This window comes from Coccinella septempunctata, chromosome 9, assembly GCF_907165205.1.
Source record: "Coccinella septempunctata chromosome 9, icCocSept1.1, whole genome shotgun sequence".
Taxonomy (NCBI): Eukaryota; Metazoa; Arthropoda; class Insecta; order Coleoptera; family Coccinellidae; genus Coccinella; species Coccinella septempunctata.
Window position 1 is genome coordinate 5,761,721 of NC_058197.1, and position 27,036 is coordinate 5,788,756.

The 27,036-nt window shown below is 34.4% G+C and overlaps 3 protein-coding genes across 3 annotated transcripts; all 3 read left to right on the plus strand.

Annotated features, from left to right (window-relative positions):
• Positions 1-469: 469 nt before the first annotated feature.
• Positions 470-9,360, plus strand: LOC123321027 (putative ankyrin repeat protein RF_0381). Its single transcript, XM_044908530.1, has 4 exons — positions 470-611; positions 980-1,243; positions 3,543-4,397; positions 9,302-9,360. Exons 1-4 carry the CDS (start codon positions 518-520, stop codon positions 9,358-9,360), a joined length of 1,272 nt encoding a protein of 423 aa, XP_044764465.1. The 5' UTR covers positions 470-517.
• A 1,373-nt stretch (positions 9,361-10,733) lies between these two features.
• LOC123321028 (ankyrin-3-like) lies at positions 10,734-23,218 on the plus strand. The gene is made up of 4 exons (XM_044908531.1): positions 10,734-10,922; positions 11,291-11,554; positions 16,548-17,455; positions 23,099-23,218. The coding sequence occupies exons 1-4, from the start codon at positions 10,829-10,831 to the stop codon at positions 23,216-23,218; spliced, it is 1,386 nt and encodes a 461-aa protein (XP_044764466.1). The 5' UTR covers positions 10,734-10,828.
• A 632-nt stretch (positions 23,219-23,850) lies between these two features.
• LOC123321029 (ankyrin-3-like) lies at positions 23,851-27,036 on the plus strand. The gene is made up of 3 exons (XM_044908532.1): positions 23,851-23,878; positions 24,144-24,407; positions 25,667-27,036. Exons 1-3 carry the CDS (start codon positions 23,851-23,853, stop codon positions 27,034-27,036), a joined length of 1,662 nt encoding a protein of 553 aa, XP_044764467.1.

Sequence of the window (27,036 nt, forward strand, 5' to 3'; positions counted from 1 at the left end):
GACAGAATGACGCGGAGCGGAGCGGAAAAATATATTTAAGAGAAAGTTTGATTCACTCTGAACAAATGAGGTCTCTTATAATTTCCTACACAACGTTTTAGAGAAAAAAATAATGAATCAATGGATTCGTAGAGGAACAATAAAAAATTTAGCATGACAATTCGCCTATTTTTTATCTATTTTCCTTATTTTTTACAATCCAAGGGGAACATCACTTAACATTGAGACCAAGGTGCCTTCTCGGTCGCATAAAATCGCCCCCTTTTTTATGAACTGTATATTACCAGAGGCTCAGAGACCACCCTCCTTTTTGACAAGGAACCACCATACAAAATTTTCCGCAGCTTTTATTCACATCCTGTACCTATATTCGAAATAGTCATAATTGATATTTAGAATATCAAACGGTAATAAAAAAAAAACCGTGGTACCCCTGAAAACTTTAAACTTTTTCTCTGCTCCAGCTTATCATTAGTAGAAGAATTTTACCCTTTCACAGTCGAGAATTCCTGGAAGTATGACTTCACTTCCAATAGTTGTTAAATACTTTTACCCAGAACTAGCAGGGATGCTTATCTTCAACAGACTTGAACGAATGGTTCGTATAAAAGGTACCTGTTATAAATGTTTAGAATAGGTATAGTCGTAAAAGAAGTGGAAGTAAAGAACAAGCATTATTTACAATATGAGTAGTGATTCACATGTACCGACAGGTAACAAATTTCATTTTACACTCTGTACCTGCGCAGATCTGGATTCCATGCCCGAAACGAGTTGCAGCTTGTATAAAGGGTACTGCCAGAAAAAAGAATATTCAAACGAAAACCGGGATTCAGAGAGTTCATACCTTAAGTTTTAGTTGTGAAGAATCTTCGCTCACTTTTTTTCTTTTGAGATCCATTCCAAAACTATTTTTCTAAATTAAATTATTTCCCAAGTTCGTTGAACATCATGGAGTACAATTACAGAAACGTTTCAGCTGTTCAATTCGTCAAGAATGTGAAATGTCATTGGACCGTCGAAAATGTGGCAGACTTTTTGGAGAATAGGCTGCCGCATTTGGATTTCAGTGTGGACACTTGGAGTTATCAGAGGAAAACTGCCTTAGAATTATTGGTAGGTGACAAGACTCGTCATAGTTCCAGGGACAAGTTAGTGATGTGCCTTCTTCTGAAGCATGGAGCAAATCCTTTGAAATGTAGGAGCAGGGAAACCATTATGCAGAGGATTTTACGACATAAGGGTAAGTTGTTCATATTTCTGACTCGGATATTACTTATTTTGCTATGCGTAAGCATCATTTCGCACAATTCACTAATCTAAAATAGATTGTTATTGATATATATTTCATTTCAACGGCTATTTTGATGTTTTTTGATCAATTTAATTGTTCAATTCAAAAATCTCGGGCTCATAATTATCAGTTCATAGTAATAGTTGGGGAGCATACAAAAAATTCATTAATCTGACACTAATCAGGGGAGTTTCCTTAATCTGATAGTTTCATAATAATAAGGCATTTTTTTTTAATTATCTCCCTTCCTGTACCTCTAATCGTTTCTGTATTCTTTTTTAAAGCTGTAGATAATAAAATTCTTTGCAACTTTTGTCTGCAGCAGAGCAAAAACCCGTACCAAGTTTATCACGGAACTTCAATATGCAGACGACTGTTCACTCATCGCTAGCAGCTCAGAGGATCTACAGATAATGATGGACACCTATAAACATATATACGAAGCTTTAGGCCTTAGACTCAATATTGACAAGACCAAAATCCTGGTAAGTCCGCCAGAAAGCCTTCAAACAGATATCAGCCTGGACAATGAAACTCTAGAACAGGTCGAGCAGTTCAAATACTTGGGAAGCTTCATAAATACTAGGGCTAACCTTGACACGGAAATACACAACCGTATCAATTCGGCATCACGGGCATTCTGGAAGCTGAAGGACAGAGTGTTCCAAAATCACGACCTCAATCTGAAGACCAAGACAGCTGTTTACAGAGCAGTGGTCCTCCCAACGCTTCTTTACGGAAGCGAAAGCTGGACTCCCTACAGGCGACATATTAAACAGCTTGAACAGAAGCAGCAACGTCATCTAAGACAGATAATGCACATCAGATGGTTCCACAAAGTTTCGAATGCAGAAGTCTTGCAGCGCGCGAGTTGTACAACAATTGAGACTCAAGTAACGAGGGCCCGACTCAGATGGAGCGGCCACATTCTGAGGATGCAAGACACAAGACTCCCCAAAATAGCTCTATACGGCGAACTCACTGAGGGAGCCCGGAAACCAGGAGGCCAGTGTAAGCGGTTTAAGGATACACTACATCAATCCCTAAAATCAGTTAATGCTAATCATAACTGGGAACAACTAGCGTTAGACAGGTCACAGTGGAGGTCTTTGGTCCACAGTTATAATGGAGAATCGAGAAGGATACAGCGGCGGCCAGATCTGGTTGGAGACTATCCATGCCCTGAGTGTGGAAGGATCTGCAGGTCACGGTTGGGTCTCTTTAGTCACAGGAGGGCACACAATCGCAACTAGCACTAAGAAGTTACAAGTCTGTTCGAATTTATTTTTTTTTTTTTTCTTCTTCTTCTTTTTGTAGATTTATTTCCGGTAACGGGATACAGCAATGAATGAATGAACTGCAGCAGTTTTATAACAGTTTCCGAGTAATAGGGCGATAAGGGCGAGGAGCTTAGCCAGAAATACGAAAATCCAAGGTCGATGTAGAATCACAGTCTAATATACACTTATCGCCATATATCTCAAAAACGTTCGAAAGTAGAAAAAATTGCTTCGGACAAAATTCATAGAAAATGTTATGCTCTATAACTTTCATGTTGAATGCGATAACAATTTGAATCCCAGGAGAGGAGATAATTCAAAAAAACTGATTTTAGTGACCTTTATGGCCATTTTTTTTTGTTTCGGCTTGCTGAAACTGTCATATTTTATTTCTTCTGTTATTCTTGAATCATTAGCTTAAAATTAGGGCGCTAAAACGTGCCAATATCCTAAACGAAACCACATGGTCGAATCGATAAGTTTTTTCCATTGCTTTGTGATAATTCAGCTAACAAAAGGTCTAGGGTCGTATCAGGATCTATTTCAGTAATTTTTTTCAATTATTTTATTATTTATTTAATTAATTTTTGTTTTTAGATTTGTCATTTTGAAAGTTTTGTATAGGTGATTTTTGGTGAAACGCTTCATTTCAACCAGTTATATTATACCTTCTGTTAAAAAAAGCCTCACCTTTAAATACACCCTTATAATTTATATTATAAACTCTTGCCTATTTTGAAAAAAAAGTGGAAAATGATGAAACAAAAAATATTTAAGAAAATTTTATCGGAAAAAATTCTTGTTATCACTATTTTTTTTTAACTTCTCTATCACAATATCATCTCCAGATGGGTGAAAGTAAAAGATGTTGGTGAAAATTATATATTTCTGTTTTTAGTTTAAATATGGATTTTCCTTATGTATCGGCCACATCAATTCAACGTTTTCTCAACATTATTTTGTTACAGATTCTGCCTTGATCATCAACTTTCTTATGTTCGTGAAAGATATAAACATTTTTCATGGAGGAAGTACTGCCTTACATATCGCCGTTAGTAGAAGATTGAAAGACGTGGTGGAATATATTATCAGTAGGAACGAGTTAAATATAAACATGAGGACGAATGGAAAATGGACAGCTTTACACGAAGCTACAAAAGCAGGAAGGCTAGATATCATTAAAACCCTCCTGGACAATGGGGCGGACGTAGAGGCCAGAGATGAAGCTGGGCAAACTCCACTGCATTGGGCTGTCAGTATCCATTCTTCCATGGATCTAGTCAAGACACTGGTTGAAAGCGGAGCGGATGTTAACTCGAAGGATGAATATGGATGTACACCCCTGCATATCCTCTGTACTAAAGGAGCAGGAGTGAATATGGATATATTTGATCTCCTGCTCCAAAAAATGGACAATCCAAATACAGAGGACTCAAAGGGATCTACACCAATTCATAACCTGATGAGACTCTTACCAGTCAATTCCCTGCCTAGAAATAAGAAGCTCGTAGAATTATTTTTGAAATATGGTGGAAGCTTGAACAAGGAAGACGGTATATTTGGTACCGTGCTTCACGTGGCAGCTTGTTCAAACCATTCTGCGAATTTTTTGATGTTCCTTATGGAAAAGGGAGCCTATGCGTGCATTTTGAATGGGGCAAACTCAACGTTCTTGGACTACATTATACGGAGCGATAGGAAGAAAGTGAAAGAAATCGTGAAAAATATGATTGTCCAGGAGTTCAAGGGAAGATTCGATTTGGATCCCCTACTTTTGAATTGCGTGAGGACAGACCGTGAAATCAATGAATATGTGAGGTCGTGTAAGATTGAACTCTGCTTACTTAATGGCCGTCAACTGGGGAACGAAAAACAAGTATCCTTATTCACGGTCTTGTCCTCGGATGACAGAACCCTGGCAAATATTTTCAGAAATGCTCTTACCAGGAATGAAATGGCCAAATTTCATAGGCGAAAATTTCCTATGTTCAAGAAAAAAATTCCTATTTATGGGCGGAATTTGATTTGTAACTATAAACTTGGTTTGAAAAGGATGCAGTCTGAAAATATTTTTCACGATTTCTTAACACGAATCGGTGGAAACGATCTGAGCATTTACTCAGTGGAAGAAATAATAAGACTTTGTCCTACTGAGGAAATGATTAAACTGAAACCGATTTCATTCCAACGGTCTGCTCCTATAAAGAGTTTGATCACTGAAAGAGTAGCGAATTTCCAAAATCACAACGCGGACAATTTTGTAAGGAATATTTTATTCAGTATTCATTTGTATATTTTCGTTTATCTTATTACCATTTCTTTCAAATCTGACATTTAATAATTCATTTAAATGTATTAATTTATATATTATTCATTTGATATTTATGTTTTAAATACTGGTGAGGTTTAATTTGTGTTGAAACCCTATTTATACCTTTTGTTAACTTATTTTTATTCTATGATATAATATATATTTTGTTATGATCCGTTTTCATTTTCTATTTTATATATGAAGCGTGAGTCTTTGACTTGTACCGTTAAGTATTAAATATCAATACTCAAATGCTTGTACACAAATTTTCACAGATAATTTCTGAAATCAAAAGAAACCCTTTTTTCCTTTACCATCCTTTACATGTTGTTGAAAATCCATATAAAAATGTAATATTCAGAGTTATATAAAGCCGTTTGTAAGAGCCAGAAATTCTCTACAGAATTTTGGCAAGAAAAGAACAGAAAGTCTATTTTTAGAAAATACCTGCAACGGCAAATTTGGGATTATAATTTGAAAAATGAACACTCAGTACCAGTACCTATTGACACACACAACTTAATCATGCAAAATATAACGGGAGACGGACATCGTTTCAGACAAAATTACTTTCATACAATATAAATCTTTGTGTGTGAAGATTTGTGTTTCTTGACGAAACTTGGATTTACCAAGTGGTTTCTGTTCGACAACTGATGTAAGGTCTTCAACCTTTAGCCAAAGAAGATAACCAACATTAACTCTTCTCAAGCAACTGTATATTATTATATTTGTCATCAAATTAATTTTCACCCATTGCGAAAATAGATATATTCAAAAAATGATTTCTAGTACTTTCTATGCAAATAACTAGATAAGGAATCCCTTTCACCAGTTTGTTTAAACGTAAGTTATGTTTATCACTTATAGTCATGTTAAACATATATATTTTCGACTTAATTTATTTTTTGAAGAAAATACGTAATTACTGAAACTTTTACGTATAACGGACAACATAACGCTGATTTCAAAACAAAAATGTTTCGACAAGTGTCATAACCTCACATTTTCGTATCAGTGTGGAATGTGTCAAATTTCCACGTCCAATAACCGAGTGCTTTCATAAAAAAGAATGGAGTATATATAGTCACTGTACCGAGAAACAAGCTTCAGCGCTCCGTTTCACGGTACATGTACTAATTCGAAAAAACAATTGTAAATGATTCTATACCGCACATTTCAAGTTTTCTATTAGTAATCCAGACAAACATCTGTGAAACTAGCCAAAGGAAAATCAGAGAAAGATTCGCATCAGTTGTTTATTGCGAAATTGTTTTTAATGAAGAACTAAAGCTAAAAAGAATCTTATTCTATTTTCTTTCCTCGTATTTACGACCATGTTCAAAGCCACTGCACTTTCTTGTAGTGTAGAACTACCAGAAATATTTGGAAGATATCACCGAGCATTTCTCTGTCTCTTCACTCGATCATATTCGATCGAATCCATTTCATTATGCAACTATTTTACAGAAAACTAGAAATTAATTCTTTAGTTTTCGAATGATTTATTATTTCATTGAAGTTTTTAGTTCGATTATGTTTTATAAAAACGTTTTCATCATAACGTGATCTTTCGAACTTTTTCCTGAGCTTTGCCTGCAATATTCGAAACTTATCTGAGTTCATCGAAATTAAGGTTGATGCTAACGAATCGGAATTAACTGATTCCTTCAAAGAGTCCACTCAATTAGTTGCCTGATAGTTAGCTGAAACGGAAATTATTCATGTCGGACGCAGTAGATCACTACAGAACACAATGTTGATCACGATCATTCAGGAGTGGCCACGATCTGCTTTCTCCGAATGCAGCTACACCCATCAGCCATCAATTTCAGCATAATTTTTGTTTTTTACTGTACCATCCTAACAGGTGGCGCCAGAAACAAGAGGTTCATATATGTTATTAAATTAATCTTTTATGGATTTTCAACAAACTGTATCTTCTGAACCGAGCAGAAATGGAAAAAAATGGCGAAGAAAAAGTGTTTCTTTTGATTTCAGGAATCTTCTGTAAAAATGTTTTCACAAGTCAAGGACTAGCCCACTGTATACTTATTCATATAAAACTGGGTGTTCTCATATAATTAATAAATTGATTATTATGTATTTTTAAAATGTTATATGTGGCCCCTTCTACGCCCTTCTGGGCGGAAGGAAGTTCCTATAGTTCATAAATATCGAAAAGGATGAATCAGAAGATAAAGGCATAAAAACAGGAGTCCGCCAAGGTTCAATGTTGGGATTTGTCGAAAACTCCAAACACAAAACTTGCTAAGTAGGTACCTGTGCAAACACCACAATAATAGCCAATTTAAGCAATTTAACAAGTATATAGCATGATCTACTTTGGTAGGTTATGTGCTTCCTGCTAGATAGATGGATTGAATTAAAGTGAATCCAGTTGTACTATTTCATTATGAAAAAACTTCGAGCAAATCTACTAGTAGTATAAACTTAAAAAGCATCCCAATCTCACCAAGTATTTACGAGTAATATTCGAGGAGAAACTCAATTTCAACGCCCATATCAGACAAATGAACATATCAACGCTAGAAGAATGAGAAGCTTTCTCTATTCATTACTGAACAGGAACAACAAAGTCATAATAAATAATAACACCGGAAATGGACCAGTGGAAATCTAAATTGAGAAGTGAACTGCATAGAACGTGACGTCATCGATTGAGAGAATAGTAGGCAGAAACAGGTTGTCTGTGGTATTAGGCTCATTTGCCGTCATCAGTACAGCCAAAATGCAATTAATATAAGCTCTGCATTTCATTTTGGTTGTCATCATCGATTTGAGCCAGGTGATACTGATGACGTCAAATAAGCGAGAAACTGATCTACCTACTTCTCTTTCGATCGATGACGGCATGTTCCATGCAGTTCACTTCTCAATTTAGATTTCAACTAGTCCATTTCCAGAGTTGAATTGAGAATATACAAGACAGTAGGTAATAAGGGCGACAATAACACACGCAGCGTAGTGTTGGAAGGAAAAGAATCCATAACATCTACCTAAGACAGGCAATAGGATCAGCAATGAACTGATTCACAAGACATAAACATGGCATTATTGAACGGCCATGCAAAGAAAATAAATGAAAACCTTGCATGAGAAAATTGCAAAAATCACAGCAATCCACAAATGAGGAAAATAATGGAATAAAATCAAGAAAAGAAAAGAATACTGTCGAACAAATTACAAGACGGCCGATAAAAGAAAATAACTTCGCAACGCGAAAAAAAAAAAACACGATACAGTAAATTGCTTTCGAAATTGACAATCGACGCAGATTCACAGTGGCATTTCAGTTATAGGTTATATAAGATGATTATACAGAGCATTTGCTGCCGACCCGAAGCTATTTCTGTCGGTTTTGTCATTGTTTTATTATGGTAGATTACTCATTTATTTTGCTAGCCGTCTTCAGAATAAGTGGACATTTTTGCAAAAATTTCACAATGACGGACTCAAAAAGTGAGTTTAAACGTGACATCCGAGTAAAATTTCAACTCTGAATAAGCAGAAAAGGATAACGGTAAACGCATTTCTTGGAAGGACTGTAAACTCCAAAATGATTTACTGAGAGAACTTGAAGCTTTGTTTGCATAATACTTTTCGTACAGTGTTCGGTTTTAAATTCAACCTCACTGGGTGGAATCTTCCTCGAGGTTGTTTAAATAACGACAAATACAAGATACAAGGATCCAAGAAAACATGTTATTCTGCAACAACAACAAAATATACGTGTAGGATTTATTGGGCTATTACCACTTTCTCCCCAACGTTTCGGCAAGATTTTGCTAGCCGTCTTCAGAATCATAAAATTTATTGGGTTATGAAGTTGAAATTTTTGCAAAAATTTCACAATGACGGACTCAAAAAGTGAGTAAAATTTCAACTCTATGTATACCTACTAACAATTTTGAAAAATTCGTTTCGTATATCATTTCATTTTTCATAGTTCAATATTTAGTGATTCTATATTCACTAATTACATAATTTTTGGTTGAAATCTGTCAAGAAATAACTGCTCTCAATGTAGTACATATCTGGCTATTCAAAATTACACCACAATTATTAAACGTTTTTATCTTTCGAATACTCCGAATTCGACTGAAAAAACGTTCCATTTGAAAATTTTCATTTCAGTTTCTCTTATCATTCCACAATTGATCAGTGAAAAATTATGCTGGATAAGAGACTCAGAGATAGCGTACCCTGTAGACAAGAGAAAAAATTATTTATTCAGGACAATATGTACGAAGTGTGGTCCATTATCTTCACAAGATGTGGATAGGCTGCTATATGAACACATCTTGTATAAATTCTACACTATTAGTACAATAAGAATGAATCAAATGAAGCTTAGAATAATTGAACAATGATTTCAGTAGTTTCTTTTTTTAGGTGTTGTAGTGGGGGTTCCATACAATAGAGGCGAAATTCAATTTGCTGAATACATATAGAAGTCATACAGCGTAATGAGAGATCTGTAGATGGAAAACGATAAATAATCTATTATTTCGAAGGGAAATTTTTACGTAGAGGGTTTCTATAAGCAAATAAGAGTCCCACAAAAATTTCACAGTTCACAGTTCATTATTATAGATTTTTGAAATCTGAAATATTCTTGTAAAAATTGGGAACACATATGAAAACTTATTATTTTTCGAAAAAGATGTGTTCGTTTCGAAGGTATTTGAAAAATTTTAGTGTCATCTGGCGAATACTCTTCGAGATGCAAAATTTTTTTTTATTTTTATTTTTTAGTGATACGATTTCCACAAATGCTCCACGAGTCTAGCAAAATTAAATTACATCGAAATGTTTACAGGCATGTTTTTTGTTTTTTAAAATAAGATTTTTTAAATTAAGGTTGGAATATTGGAAACACTTCGGAAATTAGGAGTCTCAGAAGTGATTCCAGTTATTAATGTTTATCACATGTGTCTATTGCATAATTTCTTCAAGAAACGATAAATATAGGTAACTCACTGATAATTTATGGCATTCGGATTTCGGAACTAGCTCTCAACTTTCATCTTTCGAAAAATATTCCATTTCTAAAAATCTGCCTCTTACTTATGAAAGCTTGATTTATGTATAAACTTTTCAGAAGTAAAAACAAGGTGCAAATAAATACGTACCTACTTGGTTGCAAACAAACTAATCGAGTGTTTCCATCAAAAACCAACAAACTGACAAATAGAGATTGAGCAAGCGAAAAGGTTCTCCAAAAAGTTTTTGCTGGTGTTTCTCTGTATGATTGCGAGATGTAAGGTGTAGGAAAAGCTACCGCTTAAGCATCTCTCAAGCTTGTTTCCCAAAAAATATTTTCCGTATTCTTAGTATGCCATGGAAATAGTTATTTTCCTAACAAGTGTCGAAAGTGATACTTTTCCGCAAGAGACTGCAGTTGACAGAATGACGCGGAGCGGAGCGGAAAAATATATTTTAGAGAAAGTTTGATTCACTCTGAACAAATGAGGTCTCTTGTAATTTCCTACTCAACGTTTTAGAGAAAAAAATAATGAATCAATGGATTCGTAGAGGAACAATAAAAAATTTAGCATGACAATTCGCCTATCTTTCATCTATTTTGCTTACTTTTTACATACATAGGGGAACATCACTTAACATTGAGACCAAGAGTGCCTTCTCGGTGGCATAAAATTGCCCCTTTTTTGTGAACTGTATATTACCAGAGGCTCTGAGACAAACCTCCTTTTTGACAAGGAACCACCATACAAAATTTTCCGCAGCTTTTATTCACATCCTGTACCTATATTCGAAATAGTCATAATTGATATTTAGAATATAAAACGGTAATAAAAAAAAACCGTGGTACCCCCGAAAACTTTAAACTTTTTCTCTGCTCCAGCTTATCATTAGTAGAAGAATTTTACCCTTTCACAGTCGAGAATTCCTGGAAGTATGACTTCACTTCCAATAGTTGTTAAATACTTTTACCCAGAACTAGCAGGGATGCTTATCTTCAACAGACTTGAACGAATGGTTCGTATAAAAGGTACCTGTTATAAATGTTTAGAATAGATATAGTCGTAAAAGAAGTGGAAGTAAAGAACAAGCAATATTTACAATATGAGTAGTGATTCACATGTACCGACAGGTAACAAATTTCATTTTACACTCTGTACCTGCGCAGATCTGGATTCCATGCCCGAAACGAATTGCAGCTTGTATAAAGGGTACTGCCAGAAAAAAGAATATTCAAACGAAAACCGGGATTCAGAGAGTTCATACCTTAAGTTTTAGTTGTGAAGAATCTTCGCTCACTTTTTTTCTTTTGAGATCCATTCCAAAACTATTTTTCTAAATTAAATTATTTCCCAAGTTCGTTGAACATCATGGAGTACAATTACAGAAACGTTTCAGCTGTTCAATTCGTCAAGAATGTGAAATGTCATTGGACCGTCGAAAATGTGGCAGACTTTTTGGAGAATAGGCTGCCGCATTTGGATTTCAGTGTGGACACTTGGAGTTATCAGAGGAAAACTGCCTTAGAATTATTGGTAGGTGACAAGACCCGTCATAGTTCCAGGGACAAGTTAGTGATGTGCCTTCTTCTGAAGCATGGAGCAAATCCTTTGAAATGTAGGAGCAGGGAAACCATTATGCAGAGGATTTTACGACATAAGGGTAAGTTGTTCATATTTCTGACTCGGATATTACTTATTTTGCTATGCGTAAACATCATTTCGCACAATTCACTAATCTAAAATAGATTGTTATTGATATATATTTCATTTCAACGGCTATTTTGATGTTTTTTGATCAATTTAATTGTTCAATTCATTAATCTGACACTAATCAGGGGAGTTTCCTTACTCTGATAGTTTCATAATAATAAGGCATTTTTTTTAATTATCTCCCTTCCTGTACCTCTAATCGTTTCTGTATTCTTTATTAAAGCTGTAGATAATAAAATTCTTTGCAACTTTTGTCTGCAGCAGTTTTATAACAGTTTCCGAGTAATAGGGCGATAAGGGCGAGGAGCTTAGCCAGAAATACGAAAATCCAAGGTCGATGTAGAATCACAGTCTAATATACACTTATCGCCATATATCTGAAAAACGTTCGAAAGTAGAAAAAATTGCTTCGGACAAAATTCATAGAAAATGTTATGCTCTACAACTTTCATGTTGAATGCGATAACAATTTGAATCCCAGGAGAGGAGATGTAATGTATCAACTCTTAGGGTTAGATACAAAAAGTATTTGAGTTTAAAATAAATTTTATTCCTATAACAAAGCGAAAATAACGTTCTCATGTGTCGTATAATTTGATACTGATAGATATAGATAAATATGCACATGCACTGAATAACATATGGAAATGGTCATGCGTACACATACCTAGTATGGCAAATTCAAATTATTCTAGAATATACTACAATACCTTCCCCCTACAAAAAAAAATTAGAAATTACCAAATAGAAAAATTTAACAATTGTTACAATTATGCCAAAATCCTAAAATTACTTATAGTTTAACCTATCTACAGGTTTAATTAGTCTTTTTGGTCGAACAGTCATAGTGTCATTATCACTGGGGTTATTTTCGATTATCGCGTTTTCCTTTTCACTGGGAGTAACACTTTCTGTGTTTTGCATTTCACTGGGACGCATCACTAAAGAATGTAAGAATCAGGTAAATCATAATTCATATTGGGAGAGTCACCCGATCCAATTTTTTCTGAATTTTCACTTGGTGAAAATTTTGATGAATTACTCCCAGAAAATTCTGGCAGCTGTAACCTTCGCTTAATTTGATCAAGGTGACGCTTCCAAACGACGTTATCTAAATCAGGTATTTTTACAAGGTACAAAGTCTTTCCAATTCTTCTGAAAATTATACCCCTAATCCATTTAGGTTTTGAAACATCTCTATAATCTCTAACAGTGACCTCATCATTACTAACAAATTCTATATAACGTTTTCCTCCATGGTATATCTTCTGTTTGCTTTGTTTACTTAGAACGTGATCTTTCAAACCTGAATTTTTATTTTCAATTTCTGGCAAAAGTATATCAAATCTAGTCCTCAATTTTCTACCGAATATGAGATGTGCGGGACTTGAACCAGTAGTACAATGAATAGTATTTCTATAATCGAAAAGAAAATTGTTAATAGCTTTATTAAAATCTAAGTTTGAACTTTTGCCGAGGGCTCTCTTCAAAGAATTTTTAACAATTTTAACAGCATTTTCGGCTGCTCCGTTAGATGATGGCTGATATGGAGGAGAGGTAATATGCTTAATGTTGTTTCCCTCCAAAAAATTCTTAAATTCATTTGAAGTGAAAGTGGTAGCATTATCGGTAACAATTTGTCGGGGTAAACCGAAACGAGCGAAAGTAGATCGTAATACCTCAATGGTTAATTTTGAAGTGATTGATGTCATTGGGTACACCTCTATCCATTTTGAATGAGAGTCTATCAAAATTAAAAAATATTTATTTAAAAATGGACCCATGAAATCCAAGTGAATACGGGACCACACCTCTGGGGACCAAGGCCAATGATTTAATGTAGCTTTATCAGGACTCTTTTTATGAAGCAAACAATTTTCGCAGTTGTTGCATAATTCTTCAATATTTTTATCTAGTCCTGGCCACCAAAAATATGATCTCGCCAAACTTTTCATCTTAACAACTCCCATGTGGGAAGAATGCAGATCTTTCAAAATATCGTTCCTTAGGGATTCTGGAATAATTAATCTGTTATTCCACATCAAACAACCTTGATCAATACTGATTTCACTTCTTATTCTATGAAATGGTTTAAGATATTCCTTCTCAGGTTTACGTGGCCACCCTGTACGGACAAATTCGATAATTTCCAAAAAACAACGATCCTTAGAAGTTTCTTTTTTTACATTTGAAAAGGTTATGGGAAATTCAGGGTTATTTGAAAAATAGTTTATAAAATCTACATCTACATCTTCCCAATCAGCATTCTGTTTAGTTCCCGGTAAACGAGATAAACTATCTGCGTAGACTTTAAAGTCACCACAAATCCGTACCGAACCATCCTTTTTTAATACTGGAACAATAGGTGTTCCCCATGGGCTATAATCCACGGGTTCCAAAACATCTAATCTAATTAATCTGTTTAATTCTACCTCAACTTTCTCTCTAATTGCGAAAGGAAGAGGACGAGCGCGGAAAAATTTTGGTGTGACATCTTCTGTTTTCAAATTTATTGAAATAGTGCCTTTGATAAATTTTCCTAAACCAGGCTCAAAAACGAATTTAAATTTATTTACGAGATATTGTAAATCTGGAAGAAATTCAATGAAATTATTATCAGAAATATTCAACTCAAACAGGCTAAAAAAATCACGTCCTAAAAGGGGAGGACCTGTAGCAGTTTTAACCACATATATGTTCAAATTATTTTGTTTGTTTTTAAAAGAAATGCAACAATTAAACATGCCTAATGGAATAATATGATTACCATTATACAAGTTAAATATTTTATCAGTTTTCGTTAACTTATAGTTCGAAAAATTATCAGAATAATATCTCTCAGAAATTACTGTGAAACTAGAACCGGTGTCTAAATTGAAAATATAAGGAATTCCATCTATAAAAATTTCAACTAAAATCGGTCTAGTATTTGAATCTAAATTGAATAATGAATTTTGCTCAACCGATTCTAAATAATTTTGAGATCTTCGGTAAGAATTTTTCTTTTGATAACACATTGGAGCTAAATGCCCCTTTTTATTACAAATATGACAGATACAATTTCTGAAAGAGCACTTAACTGATGCGTGATTTCGTCGACCACAGACGGTGCATTTTGGAGATTTTTCAGAGTGAGAATCCTGCTGTGACTCCGTGTCTATCCTGCCTCGATGTGTCGAAAATGTTCTTGTTCCTGCTGCGCCCTCAGCGGAAAAACCATGCGTGCGTCCCTTATCTGCCGGATTCTGTCTGCGTTTAGAAGAAGAAAAATGTAATTCCGTCTCTTTCTTCAGGAAATTTTCGAAACTGGAACTCGAAGAAGTTGGTTGAACCACTGATTTTATAGAAGCTACTTCCACCGCTTCTTCGAAAGTTAGAGTTTTCTTTTCCTCCATCAACCTATCTTGCACTGGACCTTTATTATAAGCCACAATGAATATGTCCCTCAATAACACCTTCATTTCGTCCAATTCGAACTGACATGGATCAGCTAAACTTTTTAATCGTGCGGCCCATTCTTTGGGTGATTCGTTTTGAGATTTCCTTGCGTTATAAAATTTGAATCTTGCACCAAAAATACTGCCACTCGGTTTGTAGTATTCGGTGAGCCGTTCGGCTAGGTCCTTGTAGGTTTTTGATTCTGGTTCATCCGGAATACACAGGTTATATAATAATCTGTAAGCATCTTCACTCAGAATGTTCAAAAGTATAGCTCTCTTACGATTTTCGTCCTCAATTTGATTTGCCACAAAATAAGATTGTAATCTTTTCTTGAATATCGACCATTCTGAATTTTCGGGATCGAATTCACGTAAATGTCCAACGTGATCCGTCGCCATATTTTTCGACGTATGGTAAATTCTTGATTATTCCACGAATACAATGTTTATCAAGGTTCACTAAAAATATCCTCGTCGCCACTTGTAATGTATCAACTCTTAGGATTAGATACAAAAAGTATTTGAGTTTTAAATAAATTTTATTCCTATAACAAAGCGAAAATAACGTTCTCATGTGTCGTATAATTTGATACTGATAGATATAGATAAATATGCACATGCACTGAATAACATCTGGAAATGGTCATGCGTACACATACCTAGTATGGCAAATTCAAATTATTCTAGAATATACTACAGGAGATAATTCAAAAAAACTGATTTTAGTGACCTTTATGGCCATTTTTTTTGTTTCGGCTTGCTGAAACTGTCAGATTTTATTTCTTCCATTATTCTTGAATCTTGAAGCTTAAAATTAGGGCGCTAAAACGTGCCAATATCCTAAACGAAACCACATGGTCGAATCGATAAGTTTTTTCCATTGCTTTGCGATAATTCAGCTAACAAAAGGTCATGGGTCGTATCAGGATCTATTTCAGTAATTTTTTTTAATTATTTTATTATTTATTTAACACGTTGACGGACAGTTGCGTCTATAGCCGTCAAGTTCAAGTTCACTATGAGTAAAATTATACTTCTAATATTCTAAAAATTACAAAAACATATATTGTCAATTTTCGAATTTCACTTGTTTCTACTGTCCCCAACGTGTTAATTAATTTTTGTTTCCAACTTTGTCATTTTGAAAGTTTTGTATAGGTGATTTTTGGTGAAACGCTTCAATTTAACCAGTTATATTATACCTTCTGTTAAAAAAAGCCTCACCTTTAAATACACCCTTATAATTTATATTATAAACTCTTGCCTATTTTGAAAAAAAAGTGGAAAATGATGAAACAAAAAATATTTAAGAAAATTTTATCGGAAAAAAATTCTTGTTATCACTATTTTTTTTTAACTTCTCTATCACAATATCATCTCCAGATGGGTAAAAGTAAAAGATGTTGGTGAAAATTATATATTTCTGTTTTTAGTTCAAATATGGATTTTCCTTATGTATCGGCCACATCAATTCAATGTTTTCTCAACATTATTTTGTTACAGATTCTGCCTTGATCATCAACTTTCTTATGTTCGTGAAAGATATAAACATTTTTCATGGAGGAAGTACTGCCTTACATATCGCCGTTAGTAGAAGATTGAAAGACGTGGTGGAATATATTATCAGTAGGAACGAGTTAAATATAAACATGAGGACGAATGGAAAATGGACAGCTTTACACGAAGCTACAAAAGCAGGAAGGCTAGATATCATTAAAACCCTCCTGGACAATGGGGCGGACGTAGAGGCCAGAGATGAAGCTGGGCAAACTCCACTGCATTGGGCTGTCAGATTCCATTCTGCCATGGATCTAGTCAAGACACTGGTTGAAAGCGGAGCGGATGTTAACTCGAAGGATGAATATGGATGTACACCCCTGCATATCCTCTGTACTAAAGGAGCAGTAGTGAATATGGATATATTTGATCTCCTGCTCCAAAAAATGGACAATCCAAATACAGAGGACTCAAAGGGATCTACACCAATTCATAACCTGATGAGACTCTTACCAGTCAATTCCCTGCCTAGAAATAAGAAGCTCGTAGAATTATTTTTGAAATATGGTGGAAGCTTGAACAAGGAAGACGGTATATTTGGTACCGTGCTTCACGTGGCAGCTTGTTCAAACCATTCTGCGAATTTTTTGATGTTCCTTATGGAAAAGGGAGCCTATGCGTGCATTTTGAATGGGGCAAACTTAACGTTCTTGGACTACATTATACGGAGCGATAGGAAGAAAGTGAAAGAAATCGTGAAAAATATGATTGTCCAGGAGTTCAAGGGAAGATTCGATTTGGATCCCCTACTTTTGAATTGCGTGAGGACAGACCGTGAAATCAATGAATATGTGAGGTCGTGTAAGATTGAACTCTGCTTACTTAATGGCCGTCAACTGGGGAACGAAAAACAAGTATCCTTATTCACGGTCTTGTCCTCGGATGGCAGAACCCTGGCAAATATTTTCAGAAATGCTCTTACCAGGAATGAAATGGCCAAATTTCATTTCAATGGGCGGAATTTGATTTGTAACTATAAACTTGGTTTGAAAAGGATGCAGTCTGAAAATATTTTTCACGATTTCTTAACACGAATCGGTGGAAACGATCTGAGCATTTACTCAGTGGAAGAAATAATAAGACTTTGTCCTACTGAGGAAATGATTAAACTGAAACCGATTTCATTCCAACGGTCTGCTCCTATAAAGAGTTTGATCACTGAAACAGTAGCGAATTTCCAAAATCACAACGCGGACAATTTTGTATTTTATTCAGTATTCATTTGTATATTTTCGTTTATCTTATTACCATTTCTTTCAAATCTGACATTTAATAATTCATTTAAATGTATTAATTTATATATTATTTATTTGATATTTATGTTTTAAATACTGGTGAGGTTTAATTTGTGTTGAAACCCTATTTATACCTTTTGTTAACTTATTTTTATTCTATGATATAATATATATTTTGTTATGATCCGTTTTCATTTTCTATTTTATATATGAAGCGTGAGTCTTTGACTTGTACCGTTAAGTATTAAATATCAATACTCAAATGCTTGTACACAAATTTTCACAGAAAATTTCTGAAATCAAAAGAAACCCTTTTTTCCTTTACCATCCTTTAAATGTTGTTGAAAATCCATATGAAAATGTAATATTCAGAGTTATATAAAGCCGTTTGTAAGAGCCAGAAATTCTCTACAGAATTTTGGCAAGAAAAGAACAGAAAGTTTATTTTTAGAAAATACCTGCAACGGCAAATTTGGGATTATAATTTGAAAAATGAACACTCAGTACCAGTACCTATTGACACACACAACTTAATCATGCAAAATATAACGGGAGACGGACATCACTTTACAAAATTTTAAAATCAATGGGTTATACATAAAAAAGGGTGAACGAACGAAAAATTTTATGTGAACAAATGCATATCGTTTCAGACAAAATTACTTTCATACAATATAAATCTTTGTGTGTGAAGATTTGTGTTTCTTGACGAAACTTGGATTTACCAAAATGGTTTCTGTTCGACAACAGAGGTAATGTCTGCAACCTTCAGCCAAAGAAGATAACCAACATTAACTCTTCTCAAGCATCTGTATATTATTATATTTGTCATCAAATTAATTTTCACCCATTGCGAAAATAGATATATTTAAAGAATGATTTCTAGTACTTTCTATGCAAATAACTAGATAAGGAATCCCTTTTACCAGTTTGTTTGAACGTAAGTTATGTTTATCACTTATAGTCATGTTAAACATATATATTTTCGACTTAATTTATTTTTTGAAGAAAATACGTAATTACTGAAACTTTTACGTATAACGGACAACATAGCGCTGATTTCAAAACAAAAATGTTTTGACAAGTGTGATACCTCACATTTTCGTATCATACAGTGTGGAATGTGTCAATTTTCCACGTCCAATAACCGAGTGCTTTCATAAAAAAGAATGGAGTATATATAGTCACTGTACCGAGAAACAAGCTTCAGCGCTCCGTTTCACGGTACATGTACTAATTTGAAAAAACAATTGTAAATGATTCTATAGCGCACATTTCAAGTTTTCTATTAGTAATCCAGACAAACATCTTTGAAACTAGCCAAAGGAAAATCAGAGAAAGATTCGCATCAGTTGTTTATTGCGAAATTGTTTTTAATGAAGAACTAAAACTAAAAAGAATCTTATTCTATTTTCTTTCCTCGTATTTACGACCATGTTCAAAGCCACTGCACTTTCTTGTAGTGTAGAACTACCAGAAATATTTGGAAGATATCACCGAGCATTTCTCTGTCTCTTCACTCGATCATATTCGATCGAATCCATTTCATTATGCAACTATTTTACATAAAACTAGAAATTAATTCTTTAGTTTTCGATTGATTTATTATTTCATTGAAGTTTTTAGTTAGATTATGTTTTATAAGAACGTTTTCATCATAACGTGATCTTTCGAACTTTTTCCTGAGCTTTGCCTGCAATATTCGAAACTTATCTGAGTTCATCGAAATTAAGGTTGATGCTAACGAATCGGAATTAACTGATTCCTTCAAAGAGTCCACTCAATTAGTTGCCTGATAGTTAGCTGAAACGGAAATTATTCATGTCGGACGCAGTAGATCACTACAGAACACAATGTTGATCACGATCATTCAGGAGTGGCCACGATCTGCTTTCTCCGAATGCAGCTACACCCATCAGCCATCAATTTCAGCATAATTTTTCTTCTTTACTGTACCATCCTAATAGATGGCGCCAGAAACAAGAGGTTCATATATGTTATTAAATTAATCTTTTATGGATTTTCAACAAACTGTATCTTCTGAACCGAGCAGAAATGGAAAAAAATGGTGAAGAAAAAAGGGTTTCTTTTGATTTCAGGAATCTTCTGTTAAAATGTTTTCACAAGTCAAGGACTAGCATACTGTATACTTATTCATATAAAACTGGGTGTTCTCATATTAATAATAAATTGATCATTATGTATTTTTAAAATGTTATATGTGGCCCCTTCTACGCCCTTCTGGGCGGAAGGAAGTTCCTATAGTTCATGAATATCGAAAAGGATGAATCAGAAGATAAAGGCATAAAAACAGGAGTCCGCCAAGGTTCAATGTTGGGATTTGTCGAAAACTCCAAACACAAAACTTGCTAAGTAGGTACCTGTGCAAACACCACAATAATAGCCAATTTAAGCAATTTAACAAGTATATAGCATGATCTACTTTGGTAGGTTATGTGCTACCTGCTAGATAGATGGATTGAATTAAAGTGAATCCAGTTGTACTATTTCATTATGAAAAAACTTCAAGCAAATCTACTAGTAGTATACACTTAAAAAGCATCCCAATCTCACCAAGTACTTACGAGTAATATTCGAGGAGAAACTCAATTTCAACGCCCATATCAGACAAATGAACAAATCAACGCTAGAAGAATGAGAAGCTTTCTCTATTCATTACTGAACAGGAACAACAAAGTCATAATAAATAATAACACCGGAAATGGACCAGTGGAAATCTAAATTGAGAAGTGAACTGCATAGAACGTGACGTCATCGATTGAGAGAATAGTAGGCAGAAACAGGCTGTCTGTGGTATTAGGCTCATTTGCCGTCATCAGTACAGCCAAAATGCAATTAATATAAGCTCTGCATCTCATTTTGATTGTCATCATCGGTTTGAGCCAGGTGATACTGATGACGTCAAATAAGCCAGAAACTGATCTACCTACTTCTCTTTCGATCGATGACGGCATGTTCCATGCAGGTCACTTCTCAATTTAGATTTCAACTAGTCCATTTCCAGTGTTGAATTGAGAATATACAAGACAGTAGGTAATAAGGGCGACAATAAAACACGCAGCGTAGAGTTGGAAGGAAAAGAATCCATAACATCTACCTAAGACAGGCAATAGGATCAGCAATGAACTGATTCACAAGACATAAACATGGCATTATTGAACGGCCATGCAAACAAAATAAATGAAAACCTTGCATGAGAAAATTGCAAAAATCACAGCAATCCACAAATAAGGAAAATAATGGAATAAAATCAAGAAAAGAAAAGAATACTGTCGAACAAATTACAAGACGGCCGATAAAAGAAAATAACTTCGCAACGCGAAAAAAAGAGAAAAACACGATACAGTAAATTGCTTTCGAAATTGACAATCGACGCAGATTCACAGTGACATTTCAGTTATAGGTTATATAAGATGATTATACAGAGCATTTGCTGCCGACCCGAAGCTATTTCTGTCGGTTTTGTCATTGTTTTATTATGGTAGATTACTCATTTATTTTGCTAGCCGTCTTCAGAATAAGTGGTCATTTTTGCAAAAACTCTGAATAAGCAGAAAAGGATAACGGTAAACGCATTTCTTGGAAGGACTGTAAACACCAAAATGATTTACTGAGAGAACTTGAAGCTTTGTTTGCATAATACTTTTCGTACAGTGTATCAGTTTCCCAAGATTTTGCTAGCCGTCTTCAGAATCATAAAATTTATTGGGTTATGAAGTTGAAATTTTTGCAAAAATTTCACAATGACGGACTCAAAAAGTGATTTTAAACGTGACATCCGAGTAAAATTTCAACTCTATGTATACTAACAATTTTGAAAAATTCGTTTCGTATATCATTTCATTTTTCATAGTTCAATATTTAGTGAATCTATATTCACTAATAACATAATTTTTGGTTGAAATCTGTCAAGAAATAACTGCTCTCAATGTAGTACATATCTGGCTATTCAAAATTACACCACAATTATTAAACGTTTTTATCTTTCGAATACTCCGAATTCGACTGAAAAAACGTTTCATTTGAAAATTTTCATTTCAGTTTCTCTTATCATTCCACAATTGATCAGTGAAAAATTATGCTGGATAAGAGACTCAGAGATAGCGTACCCTGTAGACAAGAGAAAAAATTATTTATTCAGGACAATATGTACGAAGTGTGGTCCATTATCTTCACAAGATGTGGATAGGCTGCTATATGAACACATCTTGTATAAATGCTACACTATTAGTACAATAAGAATGAATCTAATGAAGCTTAAAATAATTGAACAATGATTTCAGTAGTTTCTTTTTTTAGGTGTTGTAGTGGGGGTTCCATACAATAGAGGCGAAATTCAATTTGCTGAATACATATAGAAGTCATACAGCGTAATGAGAGATCTGTAGATGGAAAACGATAAATAATCTATTATTTCGAAGAGAAATTTTTACGTAGAGGGTTTCTATATGCAAATAAGAGTCCCACAAAAATTTCTCAGTTCACAGTTCATTATTATAGATTTTTGAAATCTGAAATATTCTTGTAAAAATTGGGAACACATATGAAAACTTATTATTTTTCGAAAAAGATGTGTTCGTTTCGAAGGTATTTGAAAAATTTTAGTGTCATCTGGCGAATACTCTTCGAGATGCAAATTTTTTTTTTATTTTTATTTTTTAGTGATACGATTTCCACAAATGCTCCACGAGTCTAGCAAAATTAAATTACATCGAAATGTTTACAGGCATGTTTTTTGTTTTTTAAATTAAGATTTTTTAAATTAAGGTTGGAATATTGGAAACACTTCGGAAATTAGGAGTCTCAGAAGTGATTCCAGTTATTAATGTTTATCACATGTGTCTATTGCATAATTTCTTCAAGAAACGATAAATATAGGTAACTCACTGATAATTTATGGCATTCGGATTTCGGAACTAGCTCTCAACTTTCATCTTTCGAAAAATATTCCATTTCTAAAAATCTGCCTCTTACTTATGAAAGCTTGATTTATGTATAAACTTTTCAGAAGTAAAAACAAGGTGCAAATAAATACGTACCTACTTGGTTGCAAACAAACTAATCGAGTGTTTCCATCAAAAACCAACAAAGTGACAAATAGAGATTGAGCAAGCGAAAAGGTTCTCCAAAAAGTTTTTGCTGGTGTTTCTCTGTATGATTGCGAGATGTAAGGTGTAGGAAAAGCTACCGCTTAAGCATCTCTCAAGCTTGTTTCCCAAAAAATATTTTCCTTATTCTTAGTATGCCATGGAAATTGTTATTTTCCTAACAAGTGTCGAAAGTGATACTTTTCCGCAAGAGACTGCAGTTGACAGAATGACGCGGAGCGGAGCGGAAAAATATATTTTAGAGAAAGTTTGATTCACTCTGAACAAATGAGGTCTCTTGTAATTTCCTACTCAAAGTTTTAGAGAAAAAAATAATGAATCAATGGATTCGTAGAGGAACAATAAAAAATTTAGCATGACAATTCGCCTATCTTTTATCTATTTTGCTTACTTTTTACAATCATAGGGGAACATCACTTAACATTGAGACCGAGAGTGCCTTCTCGGTGGCATAAAATTGCCCCTTTTTTTGTGAACTGTATATTACCAGAGGCTCTGAGACAAACCTCCTTTTTGACTAGTAACTACCATACAAAATTTTCCGCAGCTTTTATTCACATCCTGTACCTATATTCGAAATAGTCATAATTGATATTTAGAATATATAACGGTAATAAAAAAAAACCGTGGTACCCCCGAAAACTTTAAACTTTTTCTCTGCTCCAGCTTATCATTAGTAGAAGAATTTTACCCTTTCACAGTCGAGAATTCCTGGAAGTATGACTTCACTTCCAATAGTTGTTAAATACTTTTACCTAACTAGCAGGGATGCTTATCTTCAACAGACTTGAACGAATGGTTCGTATAAAAGGTACGTGTTATAAATGTTTAGAATAGATATAGTCGTAAAAGAAGTGGAAGTAAAGAACAAGCAATATTTACAATATGAGTAGTGATTCACATGTACCGACAGGTAACAAATTTCATTTTACACTCTGTACCTGCGCAGATCTGGATTCCATGCCCGAAACGAATTGCAGCTTGTATAAAGGGTACTGCCAGAAAAAAGAATATTCAAACGAAAACCGGGATTCAGAGAGTTCATACCTTAAGTTTTAGTTGTGAAGAATCTTCGCTCACTTTTTTTCTTTGAGATCCATTCCAAAACTATTTTTCTAAATTAAATTATTTCCCAAGTTCGTTGAACATCATGGAGTACATTTACAGAAACGTTTCAGCTGTTCAATTCGTCAAGAATGTGAAATGTCATTGGACCGTCGAAAATGTGGCAGACTTTTTGGAGAATAGGCTGCCGCATTTGGATTTCAGTGTGGACACTTGGAGTTATCAGAGGAAAACTGCCTTAGAATTATTGGTAGGTGACAAGACCCGTCATAGTTCCAGGGACAAGTTAGTTATGTGCCTTCTTCTGAAGCATGGAGCAAATCCTTTGAAATGTAGGAGCAGGGAAACCATTATGCAGAGGATTTTACGACATAAGGGTAAGTTGTTCATATTTCTGACTCGGATATTACTTATTTTGCTATGCGTAAGCATCATTTCGCACAATTCACTAATCTAAAATAGATTTTTATTGATATATATTTCATTTCAACGGCTATTTTGATGTTTTTTGATCAATTTAATTGTTCAATTCAAAAATCTCGGGCTCATAATTATCAGTTCATAGTAATAGTTGGGGAGCATACAAAAAATTCATTAATCTGACACTAATCAGGGGAGTTTCCTTAATCTGATAGTTTCATAATAATAAGGCATTTTTTTTAATTATCTCCCTTCCTGTACCTCTAATCGTTTCTGTATTCTTTATGGAAGCTGTAGATAATAAAATTCTTCGCAACTTTTGTCTGCAGCAGTTTTATAACAGTTTCCGAGTAATAGGGCGATAAGGGCGAGGAGCTTAGCCAGAAATACGAAAATCCAAGGTCGATGTAGAATCACAGTCTAATATACACTTATCGCCATATATCTCAAAAACGTTCGAAAGTAGAAAAAATTGCTTCGGACAAAATTCATAGAAAATGTTATGCTCTACAACTTTCATGTTGAATGCGATAACAATTTGAATCCCAGGAGATGAGATAATTCAAAAAAACTGATTTTAGTGACCTTTATGGCCATTTTTTTTTTGTTTCGGCTTGCTGAAACTGTCATATTTTATTTCTTCCGTTATTCTTGAATCATTAGCTTAAAATTAGGGCGCTAATACGTGCCAATATCCTAAACGAAACCACATGGTCGAATCGATAAGTTTTTTCCATTGCTTTGCGATAATTCAGCTAACAAAAGGTCTAGGGTCGTATCAGGATCTATTTCAGTAATTTTTTTTAATTATTTTATTATTTATTTAATTAATTTTTGTTTTCAAATTTGTCATTTTGAAAGTTTTGTATAGGTGATTTTTGGTGAAACGCTTCATTTTAACCAGTTATATTATACCTTCTGTTAAAAAAAGCCTCACCTTTAAATACACCCTTATAATTTATATTATAAACTCTTGCCTATTTTGAAAAAAAAATGGAAAATGATGAAACAAAAAATATTTAAGAAAATTTTATCGGAAAAAAATTCTTGTTATCACTATTTTTTTTTAACTTCTCTATCACAATATCATCTCCAGATGGGTGAAAGTAAAAGATGTTGGTGAAAATTATATATTTCTGTTTTTAGTTTAAATATGGATTTTCCTTATGTATAGGCCACATCAATTCAATGTTTTCTCAACATTATTTTGTTACAGATTCTGCCTTGATCATCAACTTTCTTATGTTCGTGAAAGATATAAACATTTTTCATGGAGGAAGTACTGCCTTACATATCGCCGTTAGTAGAAGATTGAAAGACGTGGTGGAATATATTATCAGTAGGAACGAGTTAAATATAAACATGAGGACGAATGGGAAATGGACAGCTTTACACGAAGCTACAAAAGCAGGAAGGCTAGATATCATTAAAACCCTCCTGGACAATGGGGCGGACGTAGAGGCCAGAGATGAAGCTGGGCAAACTCCACTGCATTGGGCTGTCAGATTCCATTCTTCCATGGATCTAGTCAAGACACTGGTTGAAAGCGGAGCGGATGTTAACTCGAAGGATGAATATGGATGTACACCCCTGCATATCCTCTGTACTAAAGGAGCAGGAGTGAATATGGATATATTTGATCTCCTGCTCCAAAAAATGGACAATCCAAATACAGAGGACTCAAAGGGATCTACACCAATTCATAACCTGATGAGACTCTTACCAGTCAATTCCCTGCCTAGAAATAAGAAGCTCGTAGAATTATTTTTGAAATATGGTGGAAGCTTGAACAAGGAAGACGGTATATTTGGTACCGTGCTTCACGTGGCAGCTTGTTCAAACCATTCTGCGAATTTTTTGATGTTCCTTATGGAAAAGGGAGCCTATGCGTGCATTTTGAATGGGGCAAACTTAACGTTCTTGGACTACATTATACGGAGCGATAGGAAGAAAGTGAAAGAAATCGTGAAAAATATGATTGTCCAGGAGTTCAAGGGAAGATTCGATTTGGATCCCCTACTTTTGAATTGCGTGAGGACAGACCGTGAAATCAATGAATATGTGAGGTCGTGTAAGATTGAACTCTGCTTACTTAATGGCCGTCAACTGGGGAACGAAAAACAAGTATCCTTATTCACGGTCTTGTCCTCGGATGACAGAACCCTGGCAAATATTTTCAGAAATGCTCTTACCAGGAATGAAATGGCCAAATTTCATAGGCGAAAATTTCCTATGTTCAAGAAAAAAATTCCTATTTATGGGCGGAATTTGATTTGTAACTATAAACTTGGTTTGAAAAGGATGCAGTCTGAAAATATTTTTCACGATTTCTTAACACGAATCGGTGGAAACGATCTGAGCATTTACTCAGTGGAAGAAATAATAAGACTTTGTCCTACTGAGGAAATGATTAAACTGAAACCGATTTCATTCCAACGGTCTGCTCCTATAAAGAGTTTGATCACTGAAAGAGTAGCGAATTTCCGAAATCACAACGCGGACAATTTTGTAAGGAATATTTTATTCAGTATTCATTTGTATATTTTCGTTTATCTTATTACCATTTCTTTCAAATCTGACATTTAA

Excerpts from the sequence above, each read along its gene's own strand:
- LOC123321027 (XM_044908530.1), top strand. The coding sequence starts at position 518 with ATGACTTCACTTCCAATAGTTGTTAAATACTTTTACCCAGAACTAGCA. Across the intron at positions 612-979 it reads ACGAATGGTTCGTATAAAAG|CTGTTCAATTCGTCAAGAAT; the intron begins GTACCTGTTATA and ends GAAACGTTTCAG. Across the intron at positions 1,244-3,542 it reads GAGGATTTTACGACATAAGG|ATTCTGCCTTGATCATCAAC; the intron begins GTAAGTTGTTCA and ends ATTTTGTTACAG.
- LOC123321028 (XM_044908531.1), top strand. The coding sequence starts at position 10,829 with ATGACTTCACTTCCAATAGTTGTTAAATACTTTTACCCAGAACTAGCA. Across the intron at positions 10,923-11,290 it reads ACGAATGGTTCGTATAAAAG|CTGTTCAATTCGTCAAGAAT; the intron begins GTACCTGTTATA and ends GAAACGTTTCAG. Across the intron at positions 11,555-16,547 it reads GAGGATTTTACGACATAAGG|ATTCTGCCTTGATCATCAAC; the intron begins GTAAGTTGTTCA and ends ATTTTGTTACAG.
- LOC123321029 (XM_044908532.1), top strand. The coding sequence starts at position 23,851 with ATGAGTAGTGATTCACATGTACCGACAG. Across the intron at positions 23,879-24,143 it reads TGATTCACATGTACCGACAG|CTGTTCAATTCGTCAAGAAT; the intron begins GTAACAAATTTC and ends GAAACGTTTCAG. Across the intron at positions 24,408-25,666 it reads GAGGATTTTACGACATAAGG|ATTCTGCCTTGATCATCAAC; the intron begins GTAAGTTGTTCA and ends ATTTTGTTACAG.